The following is a 26,222-nucleotide window of genomic DNA, read 5'->3' on the forward strand; positions in this document are numbered from 1 at the left end:
TAAAGTAGAGACACTACATACTGATATACACCTGAACATCAGCAGGAGAGGACTCTTTAAAGTAGAGACACTACATACTGATATACACCTGAACATCAGCAGGAGAGGACTCTTTAAAGTAGAGACACTACATACTGATATACACCTGAACATCAGCAGGAGAGGACTCTTTAAAGTAGAGACACTACATACTGATATACACCTGAACATCAGCAGGAGAGGACTCTTTAAAGTAGAGACACTACATACTGATATACACCTGAACATCAGCAGGAGAGGACTCTTTAAAGTAGAGACACTACATACTGATATACACCTGAACATCAGCAGGAGAGGACTCTTTAAAGTAGAGACACTACATACTGATATACACCTGAACATCAGCAGGAGAGGACTCTTTAAAGTAGAGACACTACATACTGATATACACCTGAACATCAGCAGGAGAGGACTCTTTAAAGTAGAGACACTACATACTGATATACACCTGAACATCAGCAGGAGAGGACTCTTTAAAGTAGAGACACTACATACTGATATACACCTGAACATCAGCAGGAGAGGACTCTTTAAAGTAGAGACACTACATACTGATATACACCTGAACATCAGCAGGATAGGACTCTTTAAAGTAGAGACACTACATACTGATATACACCTGAACATCAGCAGGAGAGGACTCTTTAAAGTAGAGACACTACATACTGATATACACCTGAACATCAGCAGGAGAGGACTCTTTAAAGTAGAGACACTACATACTGATATACACCTGAACATCAGCAGGAGAGGACTCTTTAAAGTAGAGACACTACATACTGATATACACCTGAACATCAGCAGGAGAGGACTCTTTAAAGTAGAGACACTACATACTGATATACACCTGAACATCAGCAGGAGAGGACTCTTTAAAGTAGAGACACTACATACTGATATACACCTGAACATCAGCAGGAGAGGACTCTTTAAAGTAGAGACACTACATACTGATATACACCTGAACATCAGCAGGAGAGGACTCTTTAAAGTAGAGACACTACATACTGATATACACCTGAACATCAGCAGGAGAGGACTCTTTAAAGTAGAGACACTACATACTGATATACACCTGAACATCAGCAGGAGAGGACTCTTTAAAGTAGAGACACTACATACTGATATACACCTGAACATCAGCAGGAGAGGACTCTTTAAAGTAGAGACACTACATACTGATATACACCTGAACATCAGCAGGAGAGGACTCTTTAAAGTAGAGACACTACATACTGATATACACCTGAACATCAGCAGGAGAGGACTCTTTAAAGTAGAGACACTACATACTGATATACACCTGAACATCAGCAGGAGAGGACTCTTTAAAGTAGAGACACTACATACTGATATACACCTGAACATCAGCAGGAGAGGACTCTTTAAAGTAGAGACACTACATACTGATATACACCTGAACATCAGCAGGAGAGGACTCTTTAAAGTAGAGACACTACATACTGATATACACCTGAACATCAGCAGGAGAGGACTCTTTAAAGTAGAGACACTACATACTGATATACACCTGAACATCAGCAGGAGAGGACTCTTTAAAGTAGAGACACTACATACTGATATACACCTGAACATCAGCAGGAGAGGACTCTTTAAAGTAGAGACACTACATACTGATATACACCTGAACATCAGCAGGAGGGGACTCTTTAAAGTAGAGACACTACATACTGATATACACCTGAACATCAGCAGGAGAGGACTCTTTAAAGTAGAGACACTACATACTGATACACACCTGAACATCAGCAGGAGAGGACTCTTTAAAGTAGAGACACTACATACTGATATACACCTGAACATCAGCAGGAGAGGACTCTTTAACGTAGAGACACTACATACTGATACACACCTGAACATCAGCAGGAGAGGACTCTTTAAAGTAGAGACACTACATACTGATATACACCTGAACATCAGCAGGAGGGGACTCTTTAAAGTAGAGACACTACATACTGATATACACCTGAACATCAGCAGGAGAGGACTCTTTAAAGTAGAGACACTACATACTGATATACACCTGAACATCAGCAGGAGAGGACTCTTTAAAGTAGAGACACTACATACTGATATACACCTGAACATCAGCAGGAGAGGACTCTTTAAAGTAGAGACACTACATACTGATATACACCTGAACATCAGCAAAAGAGGACTCTTTAAAGTAGAGACACTACATACTGATATACACCTGAACATCAGCAGGAGAGGACTCTTTAACGTAGAGACACTACATACTGATATACACCTGAACATCAGCAAAAGAGGACTCTTTAAAGTAGAGACACTACACACTGATATACATCTGAATACAATACACCTGCTTTTTTTATTATTAGCATCGTAAAGCTTACACCTTCAAACCCCAGCAAGGGTTTTAAGAGTGTGTGACTTAAACATGTACATCCCAGTAAGTGTGTGTTTTAGGGAATTGGGTGAAAAAGAGGATGAGATGTGACGGTGTGTCAGCGGGGGGTGATTTACTAAATGCACACTGCCTTTACTAAGTGAACGATGATGAGAACATGATACGAAGGAAGAGTTAAGACGATCATGAATAGCACCCAAAAGCACATGCTCTCTGATGAGACAGCAGGGGGCGGATTAGGTTTCATTTAGTCATAGATGTTTTGTTCCCATAGCACAGTTTGGGGAGTGGGCTTTGACGTAGGACATTTAAAAAAGTCCCTTATTCCTGGGGGAGTCTTTGGTTTACAAAAAGCAACTGTTATACAAACAAAAAGTGAACATGTGAACTTAGTGACGTGGACATTGGGCTTCTGTTTACATGTTTCCAATCTGAGCGTTGTCTCTTTTGACCCCGAACCACAAGCATGTCTTAACCTTTACAAATCATTATTTTAAACCCCAACTGCAATCTGAAGCTTCACCACTCTATTGGACACACACACACACACACACACACACACACACACACACACGCACGCACGCACGCACGCACACACACACACACACACATACAATCACGTGTATTTTAATGCATGTATACGTTATACTGTTCCATCAGGGTCGGCAGTAGCTCAGTCTGTAGGGACATGGCTTGGGAACGGAAGGGTCAACGGTTCAAGTCCCGATCAAACCAAACATACAGTGTGTGTCCCTGGCACCACATCACTAATTTAGTAACGTTTATTTGTTTATAGTGTCGTGGACTGTCCCCATTAATCAACTGTCACAAAAAACAGGACATGGGGAAGCTTTAGCCAACATTGCTAATTTCCAGCTGATAATAGAGACCCTTAAAATCACCATACATTAACAGCATTAGTTATAAAGAAAGGATGAAAGACAAATAGATACAGGTGAAAGGATAAAAGTGAACAATAACATGCAAACAACACACGTTACTTCATACATATAGCGCATCACAATCACATAACAGAAACGAGGGGCAACATCCATGATCAGAACATCTAACACACGCCATATCCAACACAGACTCGTGTGTGCAGGCGTGGTTCTCAGAGATCTCCACCGTTACAAAGGGACGAATAAGATTGAAACACAGAGAGACACAATGCAGACAGGACTCACACCATGACATTTCCCACACACTGATATACGGATGGACTCACAGAGTGAAGTTCTCCGCGGGGTAGCAGCGGTTCCTCAGAAGCCCCGCCCACAGCTGCACGCCGATGATGCCGAAGATGAAGAAGACGAAGAAGCAGAGGAGGAGGACGTTCCCCAGCATGGGTAGCGTGTCCAGCAGCAGGTTCACCAGGATGCGCATACCTGAGGACACACACAGGAAAACACGTACTGTATTTCACCAGGAGAGGACTCTTTAAAGTAGAGACGCCACATACTGATATCCACCTGAACATCAGCAGGAGAGGACTCTTTAAAGTAGAGACGCTACATACTGATATACACCTGAACATCAGCAGGAGAGGACTCTTTAAAGTAGAGACGCTACATACTGATATCCACCTGAACATCAGCTGGAGAGGACTCTTTAAAGTAGAGACGCTACATACTGATATACACCTGAACATCAGCAGGAGAGGACTCTTTAAAGTATAGACGCTACATACTGATATACACCTGAACATCAGCAGGAGAGGACTCTTTAAAGTAGAGACACTACATACTGATATACACCTGAACATCAGCAGGAGAGGACTCTTTAAAGTAGAGACGCTACATACTGATATCCACCTGAACATCAGCAGGAGAGGACTCTTTAAAGTAGAGACGCTACATACTGATATACACCTGAACATCAGCAGGAGAGGACTCTTTAAAGTAGAGACGCTACATACTGATATCCACCTGAACATCAGCTGGAGAGGACTCTTTAAAGTAGAGACACTACATACTGATATACACCTGAACATCAGGAGAGGACTCTTTAAAGTAGAGGCACTACATACTGATATACACCTGAACATCAGCAGGAGAGGACTCTTTAAAGTAGAGACACTACATACTGATATACAACTGAACATCAGCAGGAGAGGACTCTTTAAAGTAGAGACACGACATACTGATAAACACCTGAACATCAGCAGGAGAGGACTCTTTAAAGTATAGACGCTACATACTGATATACACCTGAACATCAGCAGGAGAGGACTCTTTAAAGTAGAGACGCTACATACTGATATACACCTGAAAATCAGCAGGAGAGGACTCTTTAAAGTAGAGACACTACATACTGATATACAACTGAACATCAGCAGGAGAGGACTCTTTAAGGTAGAGACACGACATACTGATATACACCTGAACATCAGCAGGAGAGGACTCTTTAAAGTAGAGACGCTACATACTGATATCCACCTGAACATCAGCAGGAGAGGACTCTTTAAAGTAGAGACACTACATACTGATATACACCTGAACATCAGGAGAGGACTCTTTAAAGTAGAGATGCTACATACTGATATACACCTGAACATCAGCAGGAGAGGACTCTTTAAAGTAGAGACACTACATACTGATATACACCTGAACATCAGCAGGAGAGGACTCTTTAAAGTAGAGACACTACATACTGATATACACCTGAACATCAGCTGGAAATGACTCTTTAAAGTAGAGACACTACATACTGATATACACCTGAACATCAGCAGGAGAGGACTCTTTAAAGTAGAGACACTCCATACTGATATACACCTGAACATCAGCAGGAGAGGACTCTTTAAAGTAGAGACACTCAGGTTTTGAGCCTGGTGTTAGGCACTAGCAGCAGCAGCTGGTCAGCAGACCTTAAAGCCCTGGCTGGGGTGTAGCGATGCAGGAGTTCGGCTACATAGGCCGGAGCCAGCCCATTTAGAGCTTTAAAAACAAATGTAAGGAGTTTAAAATCTATTCTGCGCCGAACTGGAAGCCAGTGCAGTGAGGCCAGAATTGGCGTGATGTGGTCACGCTTTTGTGTGGCCAGTCAGAAGACGTGCAGCTGCGTTCTGCACTAGCTGGAGGCGTCTAATTGAGGCCTGGTCCATACCCACGTGCAGAGCGTTGCAGTAATCCAGTCTCGAGGTAACAAAGGCGTTAATAACCCTTTCCAGGTCTTTAAAATATAAAAAACGACTTGGTCTAAGGAAGCCAATAGTCGTATTTTAAAAAAGCAGGTCTTGACTACAATGCTCACCTGCTTATCACATTTGAAAGCGCTATGGAAGGTCACTCCAAGGTTCATGACAGAGGGGAGGATGTTTTCTTGAGGGAGCCCAGAATTTCAACCGGAGATGCTGGAGGTCGGGGTCCAAAAAATATGACCTCGTCTTGCTCTCGTTGAGGTTGAGGAAATGTTGGCTCAGCCAGGATTTAATCTCTGTTAAGCAGTTCTTCAACTGCTGTAGTGAGTTGGTATTTTGATTGAGAGGCAGATCAATCTGTACATCCAATCCAATCCAATCCACTTTATTTGTATAGCACAGTTTAAAAACAGAGGGTTTGCCAAAGTGCTTCACAATGAACATAACATTATAATAAAATATAATATTACACGAATAGATAAAAAAAGCACACATAAGAATAAAAACAAGGCACATAAAGGCCATGGACAGACAGTGAAAGCATACAAATAGGTATGACATAGCTCAGCTCAGACTGACTGGTAAGCGAGGGAAAATAGGTGGGTTTTTAGGCGGGACTTAAAAGCTTCAAGAGTGGGCGACAATTTAACATGAGGGGGCAGGTCGTTCCAGAGCCTGGGGGCTACCGATGAGAATGCTCGGTCTCCCCTGGTCTACATCATCAGCATAACAATGGAAGGGGATATTGTGTTTAGTGAGAATTTAACCTAGGGGCAGTATGTACAGTAGAAAAAGGATGGGGCCCAGAATCGAGCCTTGGGGAACCCCACAGGTAAGAGGGGCTTTGGCAGAGGAGAAGGCACCTAACGGCACTGAGAGGCTACGGTCTGTCAGGTAGGACCTGAACCATGCAAGGGCAGAGCCTGTGATGCCTGCGGACTGTTCAAGCCGTGACAACAGGATGCTGTGGTCCACAGTGTCAAAGGCAGCAGTCAGGTCTAACAGCACCAAGACAGCTGGGCTGCCTGAGTCGGCGGCTTAAAAACTCTTAAAAGGGCTGTTTCAGTGCTATGCATGGGTTTGAAGCCAGACTGGAACTTTTCATGGATGCCATGTGTGGTTAAAAAAGACTGCAGCTGTGCGTAGACTACTCGCTCCAGGACTTTTGATAAAAAAGGTAGCTGGGAGATGGGCCTACAATTTGCGAGAATGGAAGGGTCGAGATTTTTCTTTTTAAGCAGTGGCTTGACCACTGTCACAGTCTGCTTTCTCACTCACCTATTTTCTGCGTTAACATTCCTTAGTCACCTGGTGGTCACCCCCTGTCTCTCTCTCACTCTGTTACACCCATCAGCTCCATTAGTATTTAGGCCCACTTCACGTTCACCTCAGTGCCAGGTCGTACTTTGCAGCATGCCAGTCTTTCCCGCATTACCCTTCAGATTGCTCTCCCGGTTTCGACCCTGCCTGTCCCTGACCAGCCTGCCTCGCCTGCTCCCTGACCCGGTCTGTCCCTGCCTCGCCTGCTCCCTGACCAGCCTGCCTCGCCTGCTCCCTGACCCGGTCTGTCCCTGCCTCGCCTGCTCCCTGACCAGCCTGCCTCGCCTGCTCCCTGACCCGGTCTGTCCCTGCCTCGCCTGCTCCCTGACCCGCCTGCCTCGCCTGCTCCCTGACCCGGTCTGTCCCTGCCTCGCCTGCTCCCTGACCCGCCTGCCTCGCCTGCTCCCAGACCCGTTCTGTACCTGCGACGCCCGTCCTGCTTTCTCCTGGAACCCTCGCCTGTCCCCGACCTGCCCTTTGCCTACTATCTGCCGTGTTGTCTCCTACCAGCCTATTGCCTTCAATAAAGCTGGTTACCGACTATCCCTGGTTTTCCGTGTTCTGCATTTTGGTCCTCAGCTCGTTTGTGACAACAACGGCATGTTTGAAGGCAGCTGGGACCAACCCTGTCTCCTAAAAATTACGTTCCCACTGAACTAAACTGCATTCTCAATTACGTTTAGCTAGAAACGCATTTTCTCCCACGTTACGTTTGTTATGAACGTATCTCAAATACGTTTATTTTCTACATATCTTCTAGAAACATATTTTCTCCCACGTTACGTTTCTTATGAACGTATCTTAAATATACGTTTATTTTCTACATATCTTTGCCATTTATTGTCTTGTTTGTAATGATGATAATAGTCATTTATAAATATCATTTTAGAGCACACCTTTGAAATCGAGAATCGGGCTCGATATATGGTTAAATTAAAATCAGTAGGCGAGGCTGTAATTTCGCCAGCTGTTACTCTCATGAGCGAGGCAGAACATAATAGTTTGATCATACCAAAAAGCTGCTGCGTCGTTCATTGCACCTCAAACATTAAAAGAAATCCAGAGTTACGTGTTTCTGTACTTCCTCTAAGAAGAAAGGACAGTAAAAGAAGAGCTCTGTGGCTTCAGGCTTGATCGCCGTTCAAATGACAGCGTTCGTTTGCCCAAAAGTGGGCGGGGCTGTAAAGTGAAGTAGATTTTACTCATCTATTATTCAAAACCATTCTATTTATTCTAACGTAAATTACATGCCAGTGTTTTTTCTTTTTATTTATTTGTTTTTATTTTAAATCGTATAATGTCAGACTTTTTTTCCGTCTGTGAGGAAAAGAAATGGGGCTCAGAGCCTCAAAATACTGAAATCTGTATTTTTTAAAATCTTTTCCTTCTAATTTATTATTCTTTTCTAAATAACACACTGTTATTTACTCAACAATAAGACACAATTATCCTTGTTTTTATTTATTCATTTAATTCTATAATCTTGGGCTTTTTAGCCATAAATAAAGTCACCGGAAACAGACGGGACATTTTGAGAAATACACACCACAAACCCACCAAACTGATTACCCAAGATCCTCAGCTTGAAGCTTGTTGATTGGATGTTTTAGCCGCAATGCACGCTGGGATATGGTGTTAATAAGATATGATATCCGACAACGAAAAATAAAATAATTCCTAATTCAGAGTGTGCTTGCTTTTCTCTTTGGAAGTCATCACATAAAGGCATTGTAATACACGGTTCGGCTGCATTAAATATTACACATGTGCCGTAGTTCTTTATTTATAGAGCCCTGATGAGAGAGACAAACAGGAGAACTGCTGCCAAAACTGAATACTTGACGTGGATCATAAATATATCAACAATTAAACAACATCTTCAATTTCTTTTCACAAAATACGTCTCCTATGTATCAATAGTAATTCCACTCCCTCCACTGGCTTCCGGTAACTGCTAGAATCCACTTCAAGACACTGGTACTTGCGTACCATGCTGCGAATGGATCTGGCCCTTCCTACATCCAGGACATGGTTAAACCGTACACCCCAGCACGTGCACTACGCTCTGCATCAGCCAAACGACTCGCTGCACCCTCGCTGCGAGGGGGACCCAAGTTCCCATCAGCAAAAACACGTGGGTTTGCTATCCTGGCTCCAAAATGGTGGAATGAGCTCCCCATTGAAATCAGGACCGCAGAAAGCTTACACACCTTCCGGCGCAGACTGAAAACTCATCTCTTTCGACTCCACTTCGAGCGATAGAATGACTAACAAAGAACTGCTAACAGAGCACTTATATACTAATAAAGGACTGGCTTATCTAAAGCCAGTTGAGTAGCACTTGAAACGATTGGCTCTTTGAAACCTGATGTTCTTATATGATTCTGTTTTCTTCAAGGTTGTGTCTTCCTGGTCGAATGTACTTATTGTAAGTCGCTTTGGATAAAAGCGTCAGCTAAATGCAATGTAATAATTCGGCTGACTTTTATATTTGATCCAATTGGTATATAGGTTATATTTACACCATAACGGTGCACAGCTGATAGAAAAGGACTTTTTTAAAGATAATACTGATTTTCTTTGAATATCAGAATGTAAATACTGAGTTGAGAGAATAGTCAGGGGATTTGGGTGATGGGAGACACATCTATGGAATCACAATTTCAATAGCTTACCATTAAATGACGTATAGCCTATGCCTTTCTGTCTGTGATGTTTTACAAATCAGATATTAATGTGTAGAAGTAAAACAAGAGAAACAGTATAGCAATATCCTGTAAAATTATGTAAAAACATGAATAAAACCACACATCTTCAGATGTTATACATAAGTGTCTACACTAATAATACAAAGTTATTATTAGTATGCTGTGTGTACCTTGTGTGCATGGCCTAGTGGTTAAAGCATGTTATTGAATTATTTTTGTTGAATAATCTTATTTGATTAAAACAATATTAAGAGTACATACTTTCATAGGGGGAAAGTAGAAGGTCAATGATAGAAATATAGAATATAAAAAGTCAAGAAGATACTAAGTGATCTCTACAATAAAACAGTTTAGTGCCGGATGTACACAGATATTAATAGGAGGATGTGCAAAACAGAAAAACGAATTAACCTTTATTAACACATTAAAGAGGTTAAGGTCTTCTTTTAAACAAGAAAAAAGCTTAGGGGGTATCTATCTACAGATAAATATTAAGCCTGACAAAGTACTTAACGTCTAATGTATTGCTTTCCTGCAATGTTAACTATGTTGAAGCACTTATTTTAACTGATATTATACACATTAATTATACTCTTATGTATGTAGATAGAATAAGAAATGTGCAGAATATGACAGTTTAATGGTGGAGGTATACAGTACACACATATTGATAGATGTCTTGTAATGCGCTGTTGAGGAACCTGCGACCCAAGTTGTGTATAAGATCAATACACCTTAGAAAATCTTGAAATCTTGAAAGGGATGTGCAAAATAGCCATTATACAGTTTTTAATTAACTATTAGTAGAGAATAACGAGTAATGAATATACTGTATAAAGATCTGCAGATAAATGTTTAGTCTTCTCAAGCACCAACTATCAAATATCTCTCCTGATTGTTGCCACTTGACAATCACCTTCCCTGCATTTTACTCAGGTGTAACTAAAGTCTGCTTTAAGGGTTGTTTATATTCCACATCATTAATCAGAATCTGCAAAGTAGCTAAACTAAATGTAGTGGAGTAAAAATACCAGGTTAACCTCTGAATTGTAGTGGAGTAGAATTACAAAGTAACAATGAGCTGTCGTGTGGGTATATATAGTGCTGCCCATTATGGATACAAGCGATTTTCACCCATTTAGTAATTACATGTTTTAAATGTGTACACACCAATGTGTTTCCTATCGCCTATAACCTCCAGGGCTGTACACAGTTTAATTCTGTCAACTTCTAAATTTGGGAAACACGTCTTTTAAAACTACAATTCCCAGTAGAGACGTGCCATAGAGAACATGTTGCGAAACACAATAGCCAGCATGTGTAGTTCTGGTGGGGCGTTCGAGTCCAGTTTTGAATAGTCTGCCGTGGTTTCGTTCCATTTCAAAGAGCTTGACGCTCGGCGTAACCTTGGCGCAACATCACGGGGTTTGTCAACGGGACTGTAGTCCCAAACGATAGCTGGGGATTATGGGTAGTGTAGTGTCTTCGGCCATCCTAAATCTCGAAATGTCCCGTCTGTTTCTGGTGACTTTATTTACGGCTAAAAAGCCCAAGATTATAGAATTAAACGAATAAATAAAAACAAGGATAATTGTGTGTTATTTAGAAAAGAATAACAAATTAGAAGGAAGAGATTTTAAAAAATACAGATTTCAGTATTCTGAGGCTCTAAACCGCATTTATTTTCCTCAAAGACGACAAAAAAAAGTCCGACATTATACGATTTAAAATAAAAACAAATAAATAAAAAGATAAAACACTGGCATGTAATTTACGTTAGAATAAATAGAATGGTTTTGAATAATAGATGAGAGTAAAATCTACTTCACTTTACAGCCCCGCCCACTTTTGGGGAAACCAGCGCTGTCATTTGAACGGCGATCAAGCCTGAAGCCACAGAGCTCTTCTGTTACTGTCCTTTCTTCTTAGAGGAAGTACAGAAACACGTAACTCTGGATTTGTTTTAATGTTTGAGGTGCAATAAACGACACAGCAGCTTCTTGGCATGATCAAACTATTATGTTCTGCCTCGCTCATGAGAGTAACAGCTGGCGAAATTACAGCCTCGCCTACTGATTTTAATTTAACCATATATCGAGCCCGATTCTCGATTTCAAAGGTGTGCTCTAAAATGATATTTATAAATAACTATTATCATTATTACAAACAAGACAATAAATGGCAACGATATGTAGAAAATAAATGTATTTAAGATACGTTCATAACTAACGTAACGTGGAAGAAAATATGCTTCTCGAAGATATGTAGAAAATAAACGTATTTGAAATACGTTCATAACAAACGTAACGTAGGAGAAAATACGTTTCTAGCTAAACGTAATTGAGAATGCAGTTTAGTTCTGTGGGAACGTAATTTTTAGGTGACAGGGTTGCTGGGACACATCCTGAGCTAAGAGAGGTGTTTACAAGCAATACAACACTTGCTCCAACTGATTCTAAAACATCTCTGAGAAGGCGAGAGGGAATGCTGTTAATTAATCAGTTTATTCTTCTCAAAAGCTTTTCCTTTGCTTGTTTGTCTTCAGAAAACAATATTTGAAATCATTAGGACATTTGGCATTCCCCCCCGGGGTGAGGACTGAGGACCGCCTGCCCACTTATCCCTGATTACTCAGCTAAACGCTGCATCAGTCCTCCATCTCTTCCTCTGATGGAGTTTAACCCCTGCTTTGGTTTCCTCACACAGATTAGAGCCAGAGTAATGGCCCGTGGGATCACAATTAGCATGGAGATTAGAGATTGATTAGCTAATTATGATAATACAGCGGCTTATATGGAAATGCGTGGTGGTACATCTCTGCAGGGAGTGGGAGGACGTGAGAGTTTGTGTAAAGGAGGAAATTAAGTGTTAAGATGAGACATTATTGTCTAATTGCACGAGTGCATATTTTGTACAGATGCTTATGTGTATTTGTGTACAACCATTAACTAAAGTGACGTTTAACATATATCAGATTCCAATGAGGCAATTTTAAAAGACATTCAAAGCATGAGAAGATATAGTGCAAAAATAAGCGCATTAAACATTAATTTAAATACATTTAACAGTCATTAAAAAGCCAGGAGAATACAAACTAAAACAAGCTTATAAAAGTTACAGTTCAATATATGTTATAATTAGTTTTTTGATTTAATAAAAGACAACGGCAAAAAGACAAGATGGAAAAAAGATGGAACAATGGGAATATTTTCTTGTTCCAAAATACATTTTCTTCTCGATGTGAACTTTGGATTTGAAGGTGAATTGGAGAGGAAAATAATTCAATTTTTAAAAATAAATTCACTGAGAAGCATCACTATGATTACAGCCAGCGAGGAGGTTATTCCTTTGGTTCAGTTCGTTTCTTTGTCTGCAAGTATACAGAGACACCACTCGCCCAATTCTCATCATGAAAGTTGGTGGAAATGTGAAGCATGGGCCAAGGACCAAGAAACTTATTTCCCCTTTTGTGAGCATTCTAACAAAGGGTATGGCCTTGGAGGACGTTATGTGTTCAGCTTTGTTTATCAGTAGGATTTCGAAAATATGTTGTAACCTGATTTTAAAGAAACTTGATGAAAGGATGTCGCTTGGCCCAGAGAACATGACATTTATGCAACAGACTTGAATAACTGGGCAGATAAACAAGTGTTTTATTAAGAAACATATGTTATACCCTTCGTCTCTCAGATGAGATAAACACCATTTAATTTGGTGAATTAAAAGCTGACCGGACGTTTGATTTAATATTTGATAGGACATTTCTAAACATCTAGAGTGCTGTTTCCTATTGATTGACAGGGCCGTTTCTAGCTTTTTGGGGGCCCTATGCAAGATGCTGTTTGGGGGCCCTAGTTTAGACAGCTACAATGGGGGGGATTCCGAAGCCTTTAAAGGTCCCATGTCATGGCCATTTCCACTGATCATAATTCCATTGTTGAGTCTACTAGAATAGATTTATATTGTGCAATTTTCCAAACTCACATTGGTTTCTCACACAGCATCACTGTAAACTACGTGTATTCACTGCATTTCACTCTCTGCCTTTAACGGCTCGTTGTAGCTCCAATAGCTCCAGCCCCCCCCCCTCCCTGTGAGCACAGTGTGCTCTGATTGGTCGGGACGTTGTGAATCGTGCTGAGCTCCGTGGAGGTGTGGTTTCCTTGTTTAGCGATACACAGCCAAACTCACCCTGAGCACACACAAAGTCACAGCCGAAGTAAAAACAATAAGTGTGGCTTGATATTGAGAAAGAAAAAGGTTGATAGACGCTGTGAGGATGGGTCTGCAGAGAGAATTTCGCCACGATCCCAACTGTCTGTTATCAGCCTGCAGCCAGGGAGGAGAGATCAGCAGAGCTGCCCGCACTGAGTGTGAGGAAGTCCGTGGATTGGTCAATTTGGACAAATCAGCGGGGGCTTAACGTAACGGCTCCGCGGACGTAACGGCTCCACGGATTGGTCCATTTTGTTCCGGGTACGGATGACATCATGATGTACCCGGAAGAATCAAATGGACAGTGACGTATCTCCAACGAGGCGTTTTGGGGAGGTATTCTCTGTGTTAGAGTTTTACTCGCTACATGGTGTACTTTGAGGGTTTTGACCGTTTACATGCATAAAAACCTTCATAACAACAAAGGGACGGGTGATAACCGGAAAAGCATGACATGGGACCGTTAAGATGATCTGTGGAGATGCATCAATCTGTTACACTTTAATAGGAAAACAGGCTAATTTCACGAAAACCAAGCAATTGAAAATTACAAAAAAAGATATTAAAAAGGTAAACAATAAGGCTCCTCTACGTCAATAAATGCAAGAGATGCAGCATTTTCTCAGCTGGCAGCCCAACGATGATTTGGACTTTATTACCCCAACAACCCAAGCCACAGCTTTGCTATCATTGCAGTTTAGTCGTGTTTATATCCTACATTGGATTTGTAAGCATATAATGCTTCACCGAACACTCACAGGAGGGGGCTCGGCTGTCAATAAAGACGGCTCATTTTAATTCTCCCCAAATATATTGAGGCTGAACCTGAACTTTGAATTCTCTGCTCCCATCATAATCTTGGCGATCTTGTTACAGCCTTAAGCCCTAAGCCCCCGCATAGTCCGCATATAGGAAGAAACGGCCCTGTTGATTGACATTGGAAAAAAGTTGCCTCAAATTGCCTTGTGTTGAAAGGTGCTATATCAATAAACGTGCCTCGTCTCGCCACGCCTCGCCTTGTCACGCCTCGCCTTCGCCACGCCTCACCACGCCTCGCCTTCGCCTCGTCAAGCCTCGCCACGCCACCCCTCGCCACGCCACCCCTCGCCTTGCCTCGCCTCGCCACGTCTCGTCATGCCTCACCACGCCTCGCCACGCCTCGCCACGCCTCATCACGCCTCGCCTCGCCTTCGCCTCGCCTTCGCCTCGCCTCACAACGCCTCGCCTTCGCCTCATCAAGCCTCGCCACGCCTCACCACACCTCACCACACCTCGCCTTCGCCTCATCAAGCCTCGCCACGCCACGCCACGCCTCGCCACGTCTCGTCACGCCTCACCACGCCTCACCTCGCCACGCCTCGTCAATCCTCGCCTCGCCACGCCTCGCCACGCCTCGCCTTGTCACGCCTCGCCACGCCTCGCCATGCCTTCACCTTGTCACGCCTCGCCTCAACACGAACCATTCTCATTAAATGATCTTGATTCAGCAGTTGTAATTAGTCCTGTAACTTCCCATGCAGAATGCCATTGAAATGGAGTGAATTTGATGTGAATAAAGCTACATTGCACTGCTCTGGATCTGAAGTCAGATATAAAACATCGCAGAAGCTGATCTCCTTTGAGAAGCTCAAACCAACATCTCTTTTCCTCACAATGATTCAGTCTGTTTGAAGTCAGCAGCTGCACAGTCACTCAGGACACCCTATTATTAAAGCACGATGAATCAAAAGTAATAATGGTAGTGAAAGTTGCCATAATCCGAATGCATTGAAGTTACTCTCAAAAGAATATAAAAGCAGGGATGAAGCAGCACATAAAAGGACATTGTTCAAAAGCTCTTTGTCCAAAGTGTGAGATGTGATTAAATGATGAAAAGACCCCCATTGTTCCCGGCAGGAAAAACAAATTAGCGTTGTTGGTAAAACTGTCTATGTGATCAAGTGTTGGGTAAATTGAATAACACATGTTGGTTTGACATAAAAGGCTACTTTAAGTGTTTAATTAATTAGCAGCAGTCTGAAGGAAATGAGTGAAAACTAGATTAGAAGTGAGCAAATGAAAAGAGAGGGAAGCAGGAGATAGCTGATGGCCGTTACCTTGGCTGCTAATACAGAGTTTCCCCAGAGGGATTGTGGGTAATGTAGTAAACCACTCTAAGCCGTGGCCAGTGGGAACCAGGCGAGGATCATTTCCATTAGCGTCCCATTAACTGACTGTTCCCCTCATACACCGTCCTCTGAGTGTGTGTGTGTGTGTGTGTGTGTGTGTGTGTGTGTGTGTGTGTGTGTGTGTGTGTGTGTGTGTGTGTGTGTGTGTGTGTGTGTGTGTGTGTGCATGTGTGTGTGTGTGTGGAGATTGAATTATCCCTGAGGCGAGCTCTGTGGTAAACTGTCTTTAATAAAGGAGAGAATTGCTTCCTTATTTATCGAGAGCACATAAACAGGATTGGAAGTGGTTTTCAGCCTGGGGCCACTGCACCTAGTGATTTATAAAATAACTTGACAATGGTGGTAATTGTCCTGTCAATACTTTACAAATAAATATCGTGCCATTCCATACTAGTTCAAGAACGCTTTTATGTCTCACTGAACAGTTGCTTTCAACACACACACACACACACACACACACACACACACACACACACACACACACACACACACACACACACACACACACACACACACACACACACACACACACACACACACACACACACACACACACACACACACACACACTCCGATATTGGACTATTTTACAACAGGAAAGGAAAGAAAAGTTATTGCTGTGTTTCAATTTCCGTTCTGCTGTTCTTGCTTTTTTGAGTACATAACTACGTCACAATACAAATTCAAAATGAGTTTTATGGGTTAAGACAGGATAAAAATAATTGTTCTACTATAAAAAAGGGAAGTTGATCTTTGGTTTAGGTGTGCTGAGGGATAAAAGAATAGCTAGACAAGGTTAGATGAGATGATTGATTCCATATGCTAGTCATCCAACGGTTAGCTTAGCTTAGCTTAAAGACTGCACACAGGGGAAAACAGCTAGCCTTGTGTTGTGTCTTATTTTGCCTACTTCTTTCCTAACGTGAAGTATTGCAAAATACACCATGAGTACAGGATAGTGCTCTCATAACGGTGAAAAAGTTTAGTGTGAAAGACTGAACACTTAACGACCGCCATCTCAACCCAGTCTCACGGCATTTCGTGTAATAGTGAAAAAATTAATGTAATCTATTGATTCGTGTTCACCAACACCATTTTACCATTTGTTTTCGTGTCACACAGAATGATTTTAAAAGCAATGTATTTCTATTGGTAGTATGTTTCGTGCCTGCACCACGTCTTTTTCTCCGTTCGGGTCTTGGAAGACCGGAAGCTGTGTGGTTCATAAAAACATGTTCTTGCTCAATATCAAGCCACGATTATTGTTTTTATTTTAAATTGTATAATGGTGGACTTTTTTTGCCGTATAAATGGGGCTCAGAGAATCAGAATACTGAAATCTGTATTTTTGTAATCTGTTTTTCCTTCTAATTTGTTATTATTTACATTGCTTTTACAATCGTTCTACAGTATGTGACACGAAAAAAATGGGGAAATCGTGTTGGTGAAAACAAATCAATAATTTTGTGACTATAACACAAAATACCATGAGACTGGGTAGGCCATCTTGGCTACGTAGCAATAGTTCCGTAACTAGTCGCGGCTGAAGTTGCTTCGGTGAACACAGCACTGTACAAAATGTTATACAAAGCTATACAAATGTAATTATTGTACTTTAAGTAACCTACCACTATACTGGTGTGAACAAATAAACCACCATGTTTTTATTGGGTTAATCGAGCACTCTTCAATGTTTAGCCACCTTAAACAACAATGTTGCTAGCTAGTTAGCTTACAGTGGCGATCGTCACTTCCGGGTTAGGCCAAAGCAGCTGGAAACAATTTGAAACAACACTACGCCGTGATAATGCTTACACACACACACACACACACACACACACACACACACACACACACACACACACACACACACACACACACACACACACACACACCACACACACACACACACACACACACACACACACACACACACACACACACACACACACACACACACACACAGGACACACACACACTAAATAAGTGTTTACAGTGTACAACAACACATTGTAGTAAGGAAAGTTTCCGAATTGAGACACAAAAAAGTGTTTTTGAAAACCTGTGAGCCTTTTATTATTTCTGTCGGATTAGGAAAAGACAGGAGGAGGAGTATTTCATTACGTTTCCTCTAGGATTAGCTGTGAGGGCTTCTGGCTAGTTATTTTAGTATGAAATAATCCCTGTGGTTAAATTAGGAATGCATCTCCACCCACAGGTTAAACCCAAGATGACATTTTATGTAAACAAGCTGCCATTATTTTATTCTAAATACTTAAACCTGAGCTCCGAGAGGAAGCAGCATTTGGAAACAAGCCTCGGCTAACAGCAGTTTATTACAGAAAATGTAAGAATGACTGTTAAAATAGCCTTGCTTGTCAATCCACCTTCATATTATCAATGTGAAGAAACACGAGTACAATAGCTGCATCGCCTCGCCCTTTAATCATCTCCCTTTCCTCTGATCTGATCTTCTATTCCCCGTCCCACGCACACTCTATCTCTATCCTTCTCCTTCCCTTGCACTTGTCTCCACGCCTCTATTTGTCATCGTAATATCTCGCTCATCTGAGTCCCTTCCTCCCATCATCCCTCTCTTCCTCTCGTCCATCATCGTCTCCCCTTCATGGAGCTGGATAATCCCTGCTTCCCTCCCTCGTTTGTCTCTCTTTCTTCCTCCATTCTTCACCATAAATCCAGACGCTGTTTTCCTTTTTGAAATAGTGTTGAATAACCCACAAAGAAAGCATTGATCTATCTATATTTCTCTATTATCCTCCCTATTGTGGAAAAGCGTTTGCTGACTTTTTTATACCGCCTCTTTTCTAGCTTGTTTCTGAAGCTCTGTTACAGCTTTGAGAATTCCCAGATTACAGCTGTATAAATTGACTCAAATCTCCTCAAATGATTGATTATGTTTGTTTCTATAAAGAGCTGTACTTTCAATTCAATTATTGATTTATGTACAAAACAACATGATGAAAAATGCCTTGTGATTTTTTTAAATCTGTATATAGAGTGGGGGAAAAGTAAAAAGCTAACATTGGGCTATAAAGGAACTACAGAACGGTCACATGACTTCACGTCTCCACCGCTAAGCTAAAGGCGGCTAATGTTGGGCTATAAAGGAACTACTGCACGGTCACATGACTTCAGGTCACCACCGCTAAGCTAAACGTGGCTAATGTTGGGCTATAAAGGAACTACAGCACGGTCACATGACTTCACGTCACCGCCGCTAAGCTAAAGTAGGCTAATGTTGGGCTATAAAGGAACTACAGCACGGTCACATGACTTCACGTCACCACCGCTAAGCTAAAGTAGGCTAATGTTGGGCTATAAAGGAACTACAGCACGGTCACATGACTTCACGTCACCACCGCTAAGCTAAAGTAGGCTAATGTTGGGCTATAAAGGAACTACAGCATGGTCACATGACTTCACGTCACCGCCGCTAAGCTAAATAAGGCTAATGTTGGGCTATAAAGGAACTACAGCACGGTCACATGACTTCACGTCACCACCGCTAAGCTAAAGGTGGCTAATGTTGGGCTATAAAGGAACTACAGCACGGTCACATGACTTCACGTCACCACCACTAAGCTAAAGTAGGCTAATGTTGGGCTATAAAGGAACTACAGCACGGTCACATGACTTCACGTCACCGCCGCTAAGCTAAAGTAGGCTAATGTTGGGCTATAAAGGAACTACAGCACGGTCACATGACTTCACGTCACCGCCGCTAAGCTAAAGTAGGCTAATGTTGGGCTATAAAGGAACTACAGCACGGTCACATGACTTCACGTCACCACCGCTAAGCTAAAGGTGGCTAATGTTGGGCTATAAAGGAACTACAGCACGGTCACATGACTTCACGTCACCACCGCTAAGCTAAAGGTGGCTAATGTTGGGCTATAAAGGAACTACAGCACGGTCACATGACTTCATGTCACCACCGCTAAGCTAAAGGTGGCTAATGTTGGGCTATAAAGGAACTACAGCACGGTCACATGACTTCACGTCACCACCGATAAGCTAAAGGCGGCTAATGTTGGGCTACAAAGGAACTACAGCACGGTCACATGGTTTAGAGAGTCTCTCTAAATCTGTGAATCATATCCCCATTGCATTTTACTAGATGGAAATATTGTAATCAGTTATTTTTGTGTAGCTATTAAATGCAAAAAAGGCAATAATCTAAATAAGGTTAAAGAAGGGCCCTTACTGAATCACGGGAATCAAAAATAAACATAAAAAGAGCTCTTTGAACCTTGAAATACCTCGGAAAAAAAGACAGTGCTGCCATAGAGTGGCCTTGACTGTAACTACCTGAAGGCTTTCTCTGTGGAAACACATACGTTTAAGTGCTCTCCATGTGTGAATGATCACATAGTTCTGTTTGAATGCAGAGGCAGTTCAGAAATAAGCACTCACTTCCCTCGATACAACATTAGCTCGACCTGCTCTGAGAAAGAAACACTAAATAGCTCAGATAGTTTATGTTGCCGATTTATGAGCTGTGGGAGGTTTAGCAATTATACTCAAAGGAAGCAAAACAACATTAACTTCAAGCACCAGCATATCCGACTTAGAGAGCACTCATGGCCTCTTGACATTATTGCCTGCTAGGTGCAATTTACACATAAAGCACTAACGCAAAAGAAAAGAAGCAAGCTCTGATTACTCTCATCAAAAAGGAGACCCTAACCCTAACCCTGAAGTGACGGGGGTTAGGCGCTAAAAACACTTAAAGGCTGAGCAATGCTTCAGTGATAGTTTGGGTTTTGTACCAATTATAACTCCGACTGGATCAAATAGCTCTTTAGGAATTTAAATAGCCCGCAGCACCTCAATCATTTGCAGATAAAATAGCCAAGGATGTAGAACACACCGCCTGAGAAGAGAAATCCTCGTTCAGATGTCCATTGAAATGCATGAGAGAACAAAATCTATTTCCACAACTGCACCAAGCTCATTGTGACAACAGCTACACATGGACGTGTTGCTGCGGGTACAATGGTGCTGCTTTCAAGTCCCGTTGGATCCAGCATGAACAACGACGTGGCACCACGTCAGGACTGCAGCATTTGTGGTGTGGCTAACAATACCACGAGCCATCTGTGAGCAGAGCGGTGAACACCAAACTCTGTCTGACAAAACACGGGAGCTGTTTCTGGAGCCTTTCTAAGCAGATGTTCAATCCACTTTAAATCCTGATACTTCTACAAACACCTCACACTAACTTACTATCTGACTACTTAACACACTTTCTACTTCACATTATTCTGTTACTACCTACATCAGTAACAAACAGACTCACTTACTCAAAACGGAAGCTTGAAAAGTTGAACTTTTCTCAACTTTCGAAGCGAGCAACGGAGGCGACGGAACCACAATGCAGTTCGGCAAAGCGTGACGTCACCCGATTCAAAGTGAATGGGAAGCGTCTCCGTTGAAGCGACGCACGCTGCAGTGTAGACGGGCCGTAACTGATCATAGTAAGACTCTAATTGTGAAAGTCTACCCTTAACTGAACATATTAAGACTCTAATTGTGAAAGTCTACCCTTAACTGAACATATTAAGACTCTAATTGTGAAAGTCTACCCTTAACTGAACATATTAAGACTCTAATTGTGAAAGTCTACCCTTAACTGAACATATTAAGACTCTTATTGTGAACGTCTCACCTCAGACTCTTATTGTGAAAGTCTCCCCTAACTGATCATAGTAAGACTCTAATTGTGAAAGTCTCCCATCAGACTCTTATTGTGAAAGTCTCCCCTCAGACTCTTATTGTGAAAGTCTCCCCTAACTGATGATAGTAAGACTCTTATTGTGAAAGTCTCCCCTCAGACTCTTATTGTGAAAGTCTCCCTTAACTGATGATAGTAAGACTCTTATTGTGAAAGTCTCCCCTCAGACTCTTATTGTGAAAGTCTCCCTTAACTGATGATAGTAAGACTCTTATTGTGAAAGTCTCCCCTCAGACTCTTATTGTGAAAGTCTCCCCTAACTGATGATAGTAAGACTCTTATTGTGAAAGTCTCCCTGTTACGTGCTGTAGTGTGTGTGTGGTCGTGTGTTTTCCTCTCTCTCCCTCTGATTGTCCCCAGGTGCAGCCTCCCCCCACTTAAACTCCTTCGGCATTCCGTTTCCTCTCCTTTTTCTCTCGTCCGGCTGTCTGGTGTGTCGCTACTTCCCTTGGTACCCCTAGCTCTACAAGGGAACGTAACATGGGGGCTCGTCCAATCTTTGAGACAAAGAGTGAGTATTTGGCTGTTGGTTAGTGTTGATATTGTGTGTGGTGGTGAGCAGTAGTGTATATAGGTGTAGAATTGGCTGTGAAATGATTTACTGTTGAACAGCTTCCTCAGTTTAGACAGGGGAGTGTCTAGCTGGACTGAATCAGTCCTTCCTTCAGGCACTCATTTTTTATTTTGCCTTTTTTATTTTTCGGGGTAATCCTGGGTGGGGATTCATTCCCTGTTGGGGGCAGGCGAATCAGGGTTTCGGCCGCTGATGGTTGCCTTTAAAGTCGCCTCGAGCCCGGCACGCTCCAGAAGATAGGTAGGTAAAGTTTGGTAGGCAGGATCTGGGGAAGTTTGTAAATAAATAATAATATTTGTAAGTAGCCGTTGCTATGGGGTCTAAATTAGATGCCAGGGTAAAAGTGCGTATGGCTCGTCTCCAGTGTGAGAGGGAGGAGCGTGAGCGTGAGCGAGAGTTTCAGCTCAGGAGGGAGCTGGAGAGCAGGAAGCAGGAGCTGGAGATCAGGAAGTTGGAGGCAGACACTGCTGTCCGGATGCGTAAGCTAGAGCTCCAAGCAGCTGTGGTGGGTGATTCTGCCGTTACACCTTCAGGTTCTGCTGCTGCTTTTGATGTCAGTAGCAACATTCAGCTGGTCCCTGTCTTTCTTGAGTCGGAAGTGGAGATGTTCTTTGGTGCATTTGAGCGCATTGCTGCTGCCCTGCGCTGGCCAGAAGACGTGTGGGCCATACTTGTACAGTGCAAGCTAGTCGGCAAGGCTCAGGAGGCTTGCTCTTCTTCTGTTGAGGATAGTTTGGAGTATGACAAGGTGAAAGGTGCTATTCTCAGGGCATACGAGCTGGTGCCTGAGGCCTACAGGCAGCGTTTCCGCGGCATGAAGAAAGCTTCTGGCCAAACATACGTGGACTTCGCGAGGGAGAAGAAAGTCCTCTTTGACAGGTGGTGTAGAGCATGTACAGCGGATGACATCGCTTCAGTATGTGAGCTGATGCTGTTGGAGGAGTTCAAAAACGGTGTACCGGAGCGTACGGTAGTCTACCTGAATGAGCAGAGAGTGACTACCCTTCAGCAGGCTGCCACTCTGGCAGATGAGAGTGCGCTGATACACAGGAGCGTTTTGTTTCAGCAGGACCCTCCTCAGCGGGACACTTATCGGAGAGCTCCTGATAATGATGTTCCCTGTGCCAGTGTTCCATTGTTAGGTCCCAGGATAGACAGAGCGTGTTATTTTTGTCTTGACCCAGGTCACATGATAGCAGACTGTGCAGCTTGGAAGCGAAAGCAGGCCACCACTATGGCGGATGAGGAAGGGCTTGAGCTATCACACAGTGGTGTTTTGGCTCAGAGCGATTCTCCTCATCGTGTTGGTTTCCGGAAAACTCGTAACAGGCGTGCCACACAGGCTCATTCTGTCTCTCTTCCAGGACCCAAGAAAAAGAGAGTGTGTTTCTTTTGTCTTGATCCTGGTCATCTAGAGGCAGAGTGTGTAGCTCGGAAGGAGCAGGTGGCAGCTGCTCTGGATAAGCCAAAAGACCGGCACCCGGTTGCGATGCGACAGAGTGGTGAGGTGCAGTTGAGTTCTGCATCCGTCTGTGACAGTGCTGTGGGTGTGGGTGTTTCCGTCTCTGAAGCGGTTGGTGTGGACCTAGCTCAGAGCGATGTGGATCTGTGTTCAGTGAGTGGTGTGTGTGTTGTGTGTGTTCCATGTGTTGCTCCGGTGTTGGCTGCTGGTGAGCAGTATAAGGTGTGTTTTATGGGGGGAAGTGTTACGTGCCGTAGTGTGTGTGTGGTCGTGTGTGTGTGTTTTCCTCTCTCTCCCTCTGATTGTCCCCAGGTGCAGCCTCCCCCCAGGTGATCCGAATTAACAATCAGGACTTCCATATAGGACCGGAGGAGGACGGCAGTGAGGGCCTTCTTTCTCTCCTTCTCGTCTGGCTGCATGTGTGCAGCCTGTCTCTGTGTGAGACCCAGCATAGTTTTGTTGTTTGTTGTACGTTTGTGTTGTACTTTGGCTGGTGAGCCGCCTTACTTATTGACGCATTAAAACCTCACTTAAACTCCTTCGGCATTCCGTTTCCTCTCCTTTTTCCCTCGTCCGGCTGTCTGGTGTGTCGCTACTTCCCTTGGTACCCCTAGCTCTACAAGGGAACGTAACACTCCCCTCAGACTATTATTGTGAAAGTCTCCCCTAACTGATGATAGTAAGACTCTTATTGTGAAAGTCTCCCCTCAGACTCTTATTGTGAAAGTCTCCCCTAACTGATGATAGTAAGACTCTTATTGTGAAAGTCTCCCCTAACTGATGATAGTAAGACTCTATTTGTGAAAGTCTACCCTAACTGATGATATTAAGACTCTTATTAAGACTCAACGCGCTTTTCGCCGGTCCGGGACACGCCATGAAACGGCCACTGGAGGAAAGCTCTTCCTGTAAAGTAGTCCTTCCCGTGAACACCACAGCACCACCTGCAAACAAGTCTGGCATGGAGTTCATGGAGAGCTGTTTCAAGAATTGCACTTTGAATGGCAGCATGAACATCCACCTTCATTCTGAACCCAACATGTTTTAGCACCGTGGACAGCCTGATTTGATTTGTTCCGCTAATCCCACACAGTGATTACTCAGATATTTAAATAGCCTAATTCAAGAATTGTTTTCAATAAATAGTTTTCAATAAATTGGTTAATAATATATTATTTACTATAATTATATCAATAACTGTAAGTGGGGTAGCAGGAGTGTTCGCTTGATCGGCTATCGTTACCATAGGAACTACTTTCTAGGAACTACTTTCTGACGGAGATTAACTCAAGCAGAAAGCGTAGGTTTGGGAGCAAATTAGCCCACATTATGAAATTATTTTACGATATTGTTGATTACAATGATAGTTTGTGTTATAGAATCGCAATCATACACTTGAGGCCGTTCTTGAACGTCATTATTGGTACGACAGTACTGCGGCAGGACCGAGGTCCGTACGCCTCTCGTGTATGATTGCTTAAGTCAAAGCTAAGTCACCAAACTCTGTCTGACAATAACACAGAGGCTGCTTTGGAGCCATTCAATGCAGATGTGTCTGTTAAACATAACATGTCTGCGTACCTCTCGAACGTGCACAGCTCTTCCGCTTTGAATCCCGCTAAACTGAACATATTTTACTTTGCGCGAACCTAACCCTAATTAAACCTTTTGAATAAACATTCCCCCTTAAGTGCTTGTTTGAAATAGTTTTTATAATATCTTTGTTCTAAATTCCCCTTCCTAATTCTTCGTACTTTTGTTTGATATACGCACCATTACCAACCAAAGCAATTTCAAAGTCTTTCTGACAATGACATCTGCATTGAGCCATTCAGCGCAGATCTATAATCAAAAATAAAATATATGGCACATTTCTGCACTATCATACGTCTTTTAAAACCGCACAGCTCCTCCATGCAGGCACCATTATGCACAGTCCTTGTCTGAGTAAACCTCCTTGGCAATACACTCTGAAAAATATACGTTTTTACAAAAGCAACACAAAACAAGCTTTGCTAAGTAGCATGCTACAGTGGCTCTACAGCATTCATCTCAAAGCCAGGTCCCTCACTCTGCAGACAGGCAATAAGTATATCCTGTTATCTAGGCTGGTCCACCCTGTCAGAGACGTCATGACTCATTACACCATAATGACCACAGAGGCTGTCCAGTAGCATCCTCTGGGACCCAAAGCATGCTCTGAACGGACAATCTGAACTGCTACCCTCTGATGGAGATTCACTAAAGTCAGCCTGAAGCATCCTTCGTGCTCCAGTCCGTCCTCTCCGTAAACACAGAGCTGAATCCAGATCAGATGCACGCTGACAGCTCTTTGAGCAGCTCTCACTGATCCTGCTGTTACGTTAATGTTGTTGTTGATTGTTTTCCATGTGTTGTGTGTTGATGTTTGTCTGTTGATGTTTCACATGGAGCGGCTGTCACGCAAG

The 26,222-nt window shown here is 42.8% G+C and overlaps 2 protein-coding genes across 4 annotated transcripts in view; one reads left to right on the forward strand and one right to left on the reverse strand.

Moving 5' to 3' along the window:
• The window catches only part of LOC117453336 (voltage-dependent T-type calcium channel subunit alpha-1I-like), a 294,731-nt gene that overhangs the window by 215,642 nt on the left and 52,867 nt on the right, over positions 1–26,222 (reverse strand). Inside the window, 1 exon segment of the mRNA XM_071204189.1 lies at positions 3,660–3,819. Within this exon segment, the coding sequence (XP_071060290.1) occupies positions 3,660–3,819 (160 nt within the window).
• On the forward strand, positions 22,520–24,272 carry LOC139434844 (uncharacterized). 3 transcript variants are annotated; one of them, XR_011644155.1, is made up of 2 exons: positions 22,520–22,818; positions 24,088–24,272. XR_011644155.1 is itself a non-coding variant. In XM_071204892.1 (2 exons), the coding sequence occupies exons 1-2, from the start codon at positions 22,918–22,920 to the stop codon at positions 24,270–24,272; spliced, it is 1,083 nt and encodes a 360-aa protein (XP_071060993.1). In that variant the 5' UTR covers positions 22,828–22,917. The 3 variants fall into 3 exon arrangements, 1 of the variants encoding a protein (XP_071060993.1); XM_071204892.1 differs by lacking the exon at positions 22,520–22,818 and adding an exon at positions 22,828–23,815; XR_011644156.1 differs by lacking the exon at positions 22,520–22,818 and adding an exon at positions 23,827–23,928.

This window comes from Pseudochaenichthys georgianus, chromosome 1 (genome assembly GCF_902827115.2).
Source record: "Pseudochaenichthys georgianus chromosome 1, fPseGeo1.2, whole genome shotgun sequence".
Lineage (NCBI taxonomy): Eukaryota > Metazoa > Chordata > Actinopteri > Perciformes > Channichthyidae > Pseudochaenichthys > Pseudochaenichthys georgianus.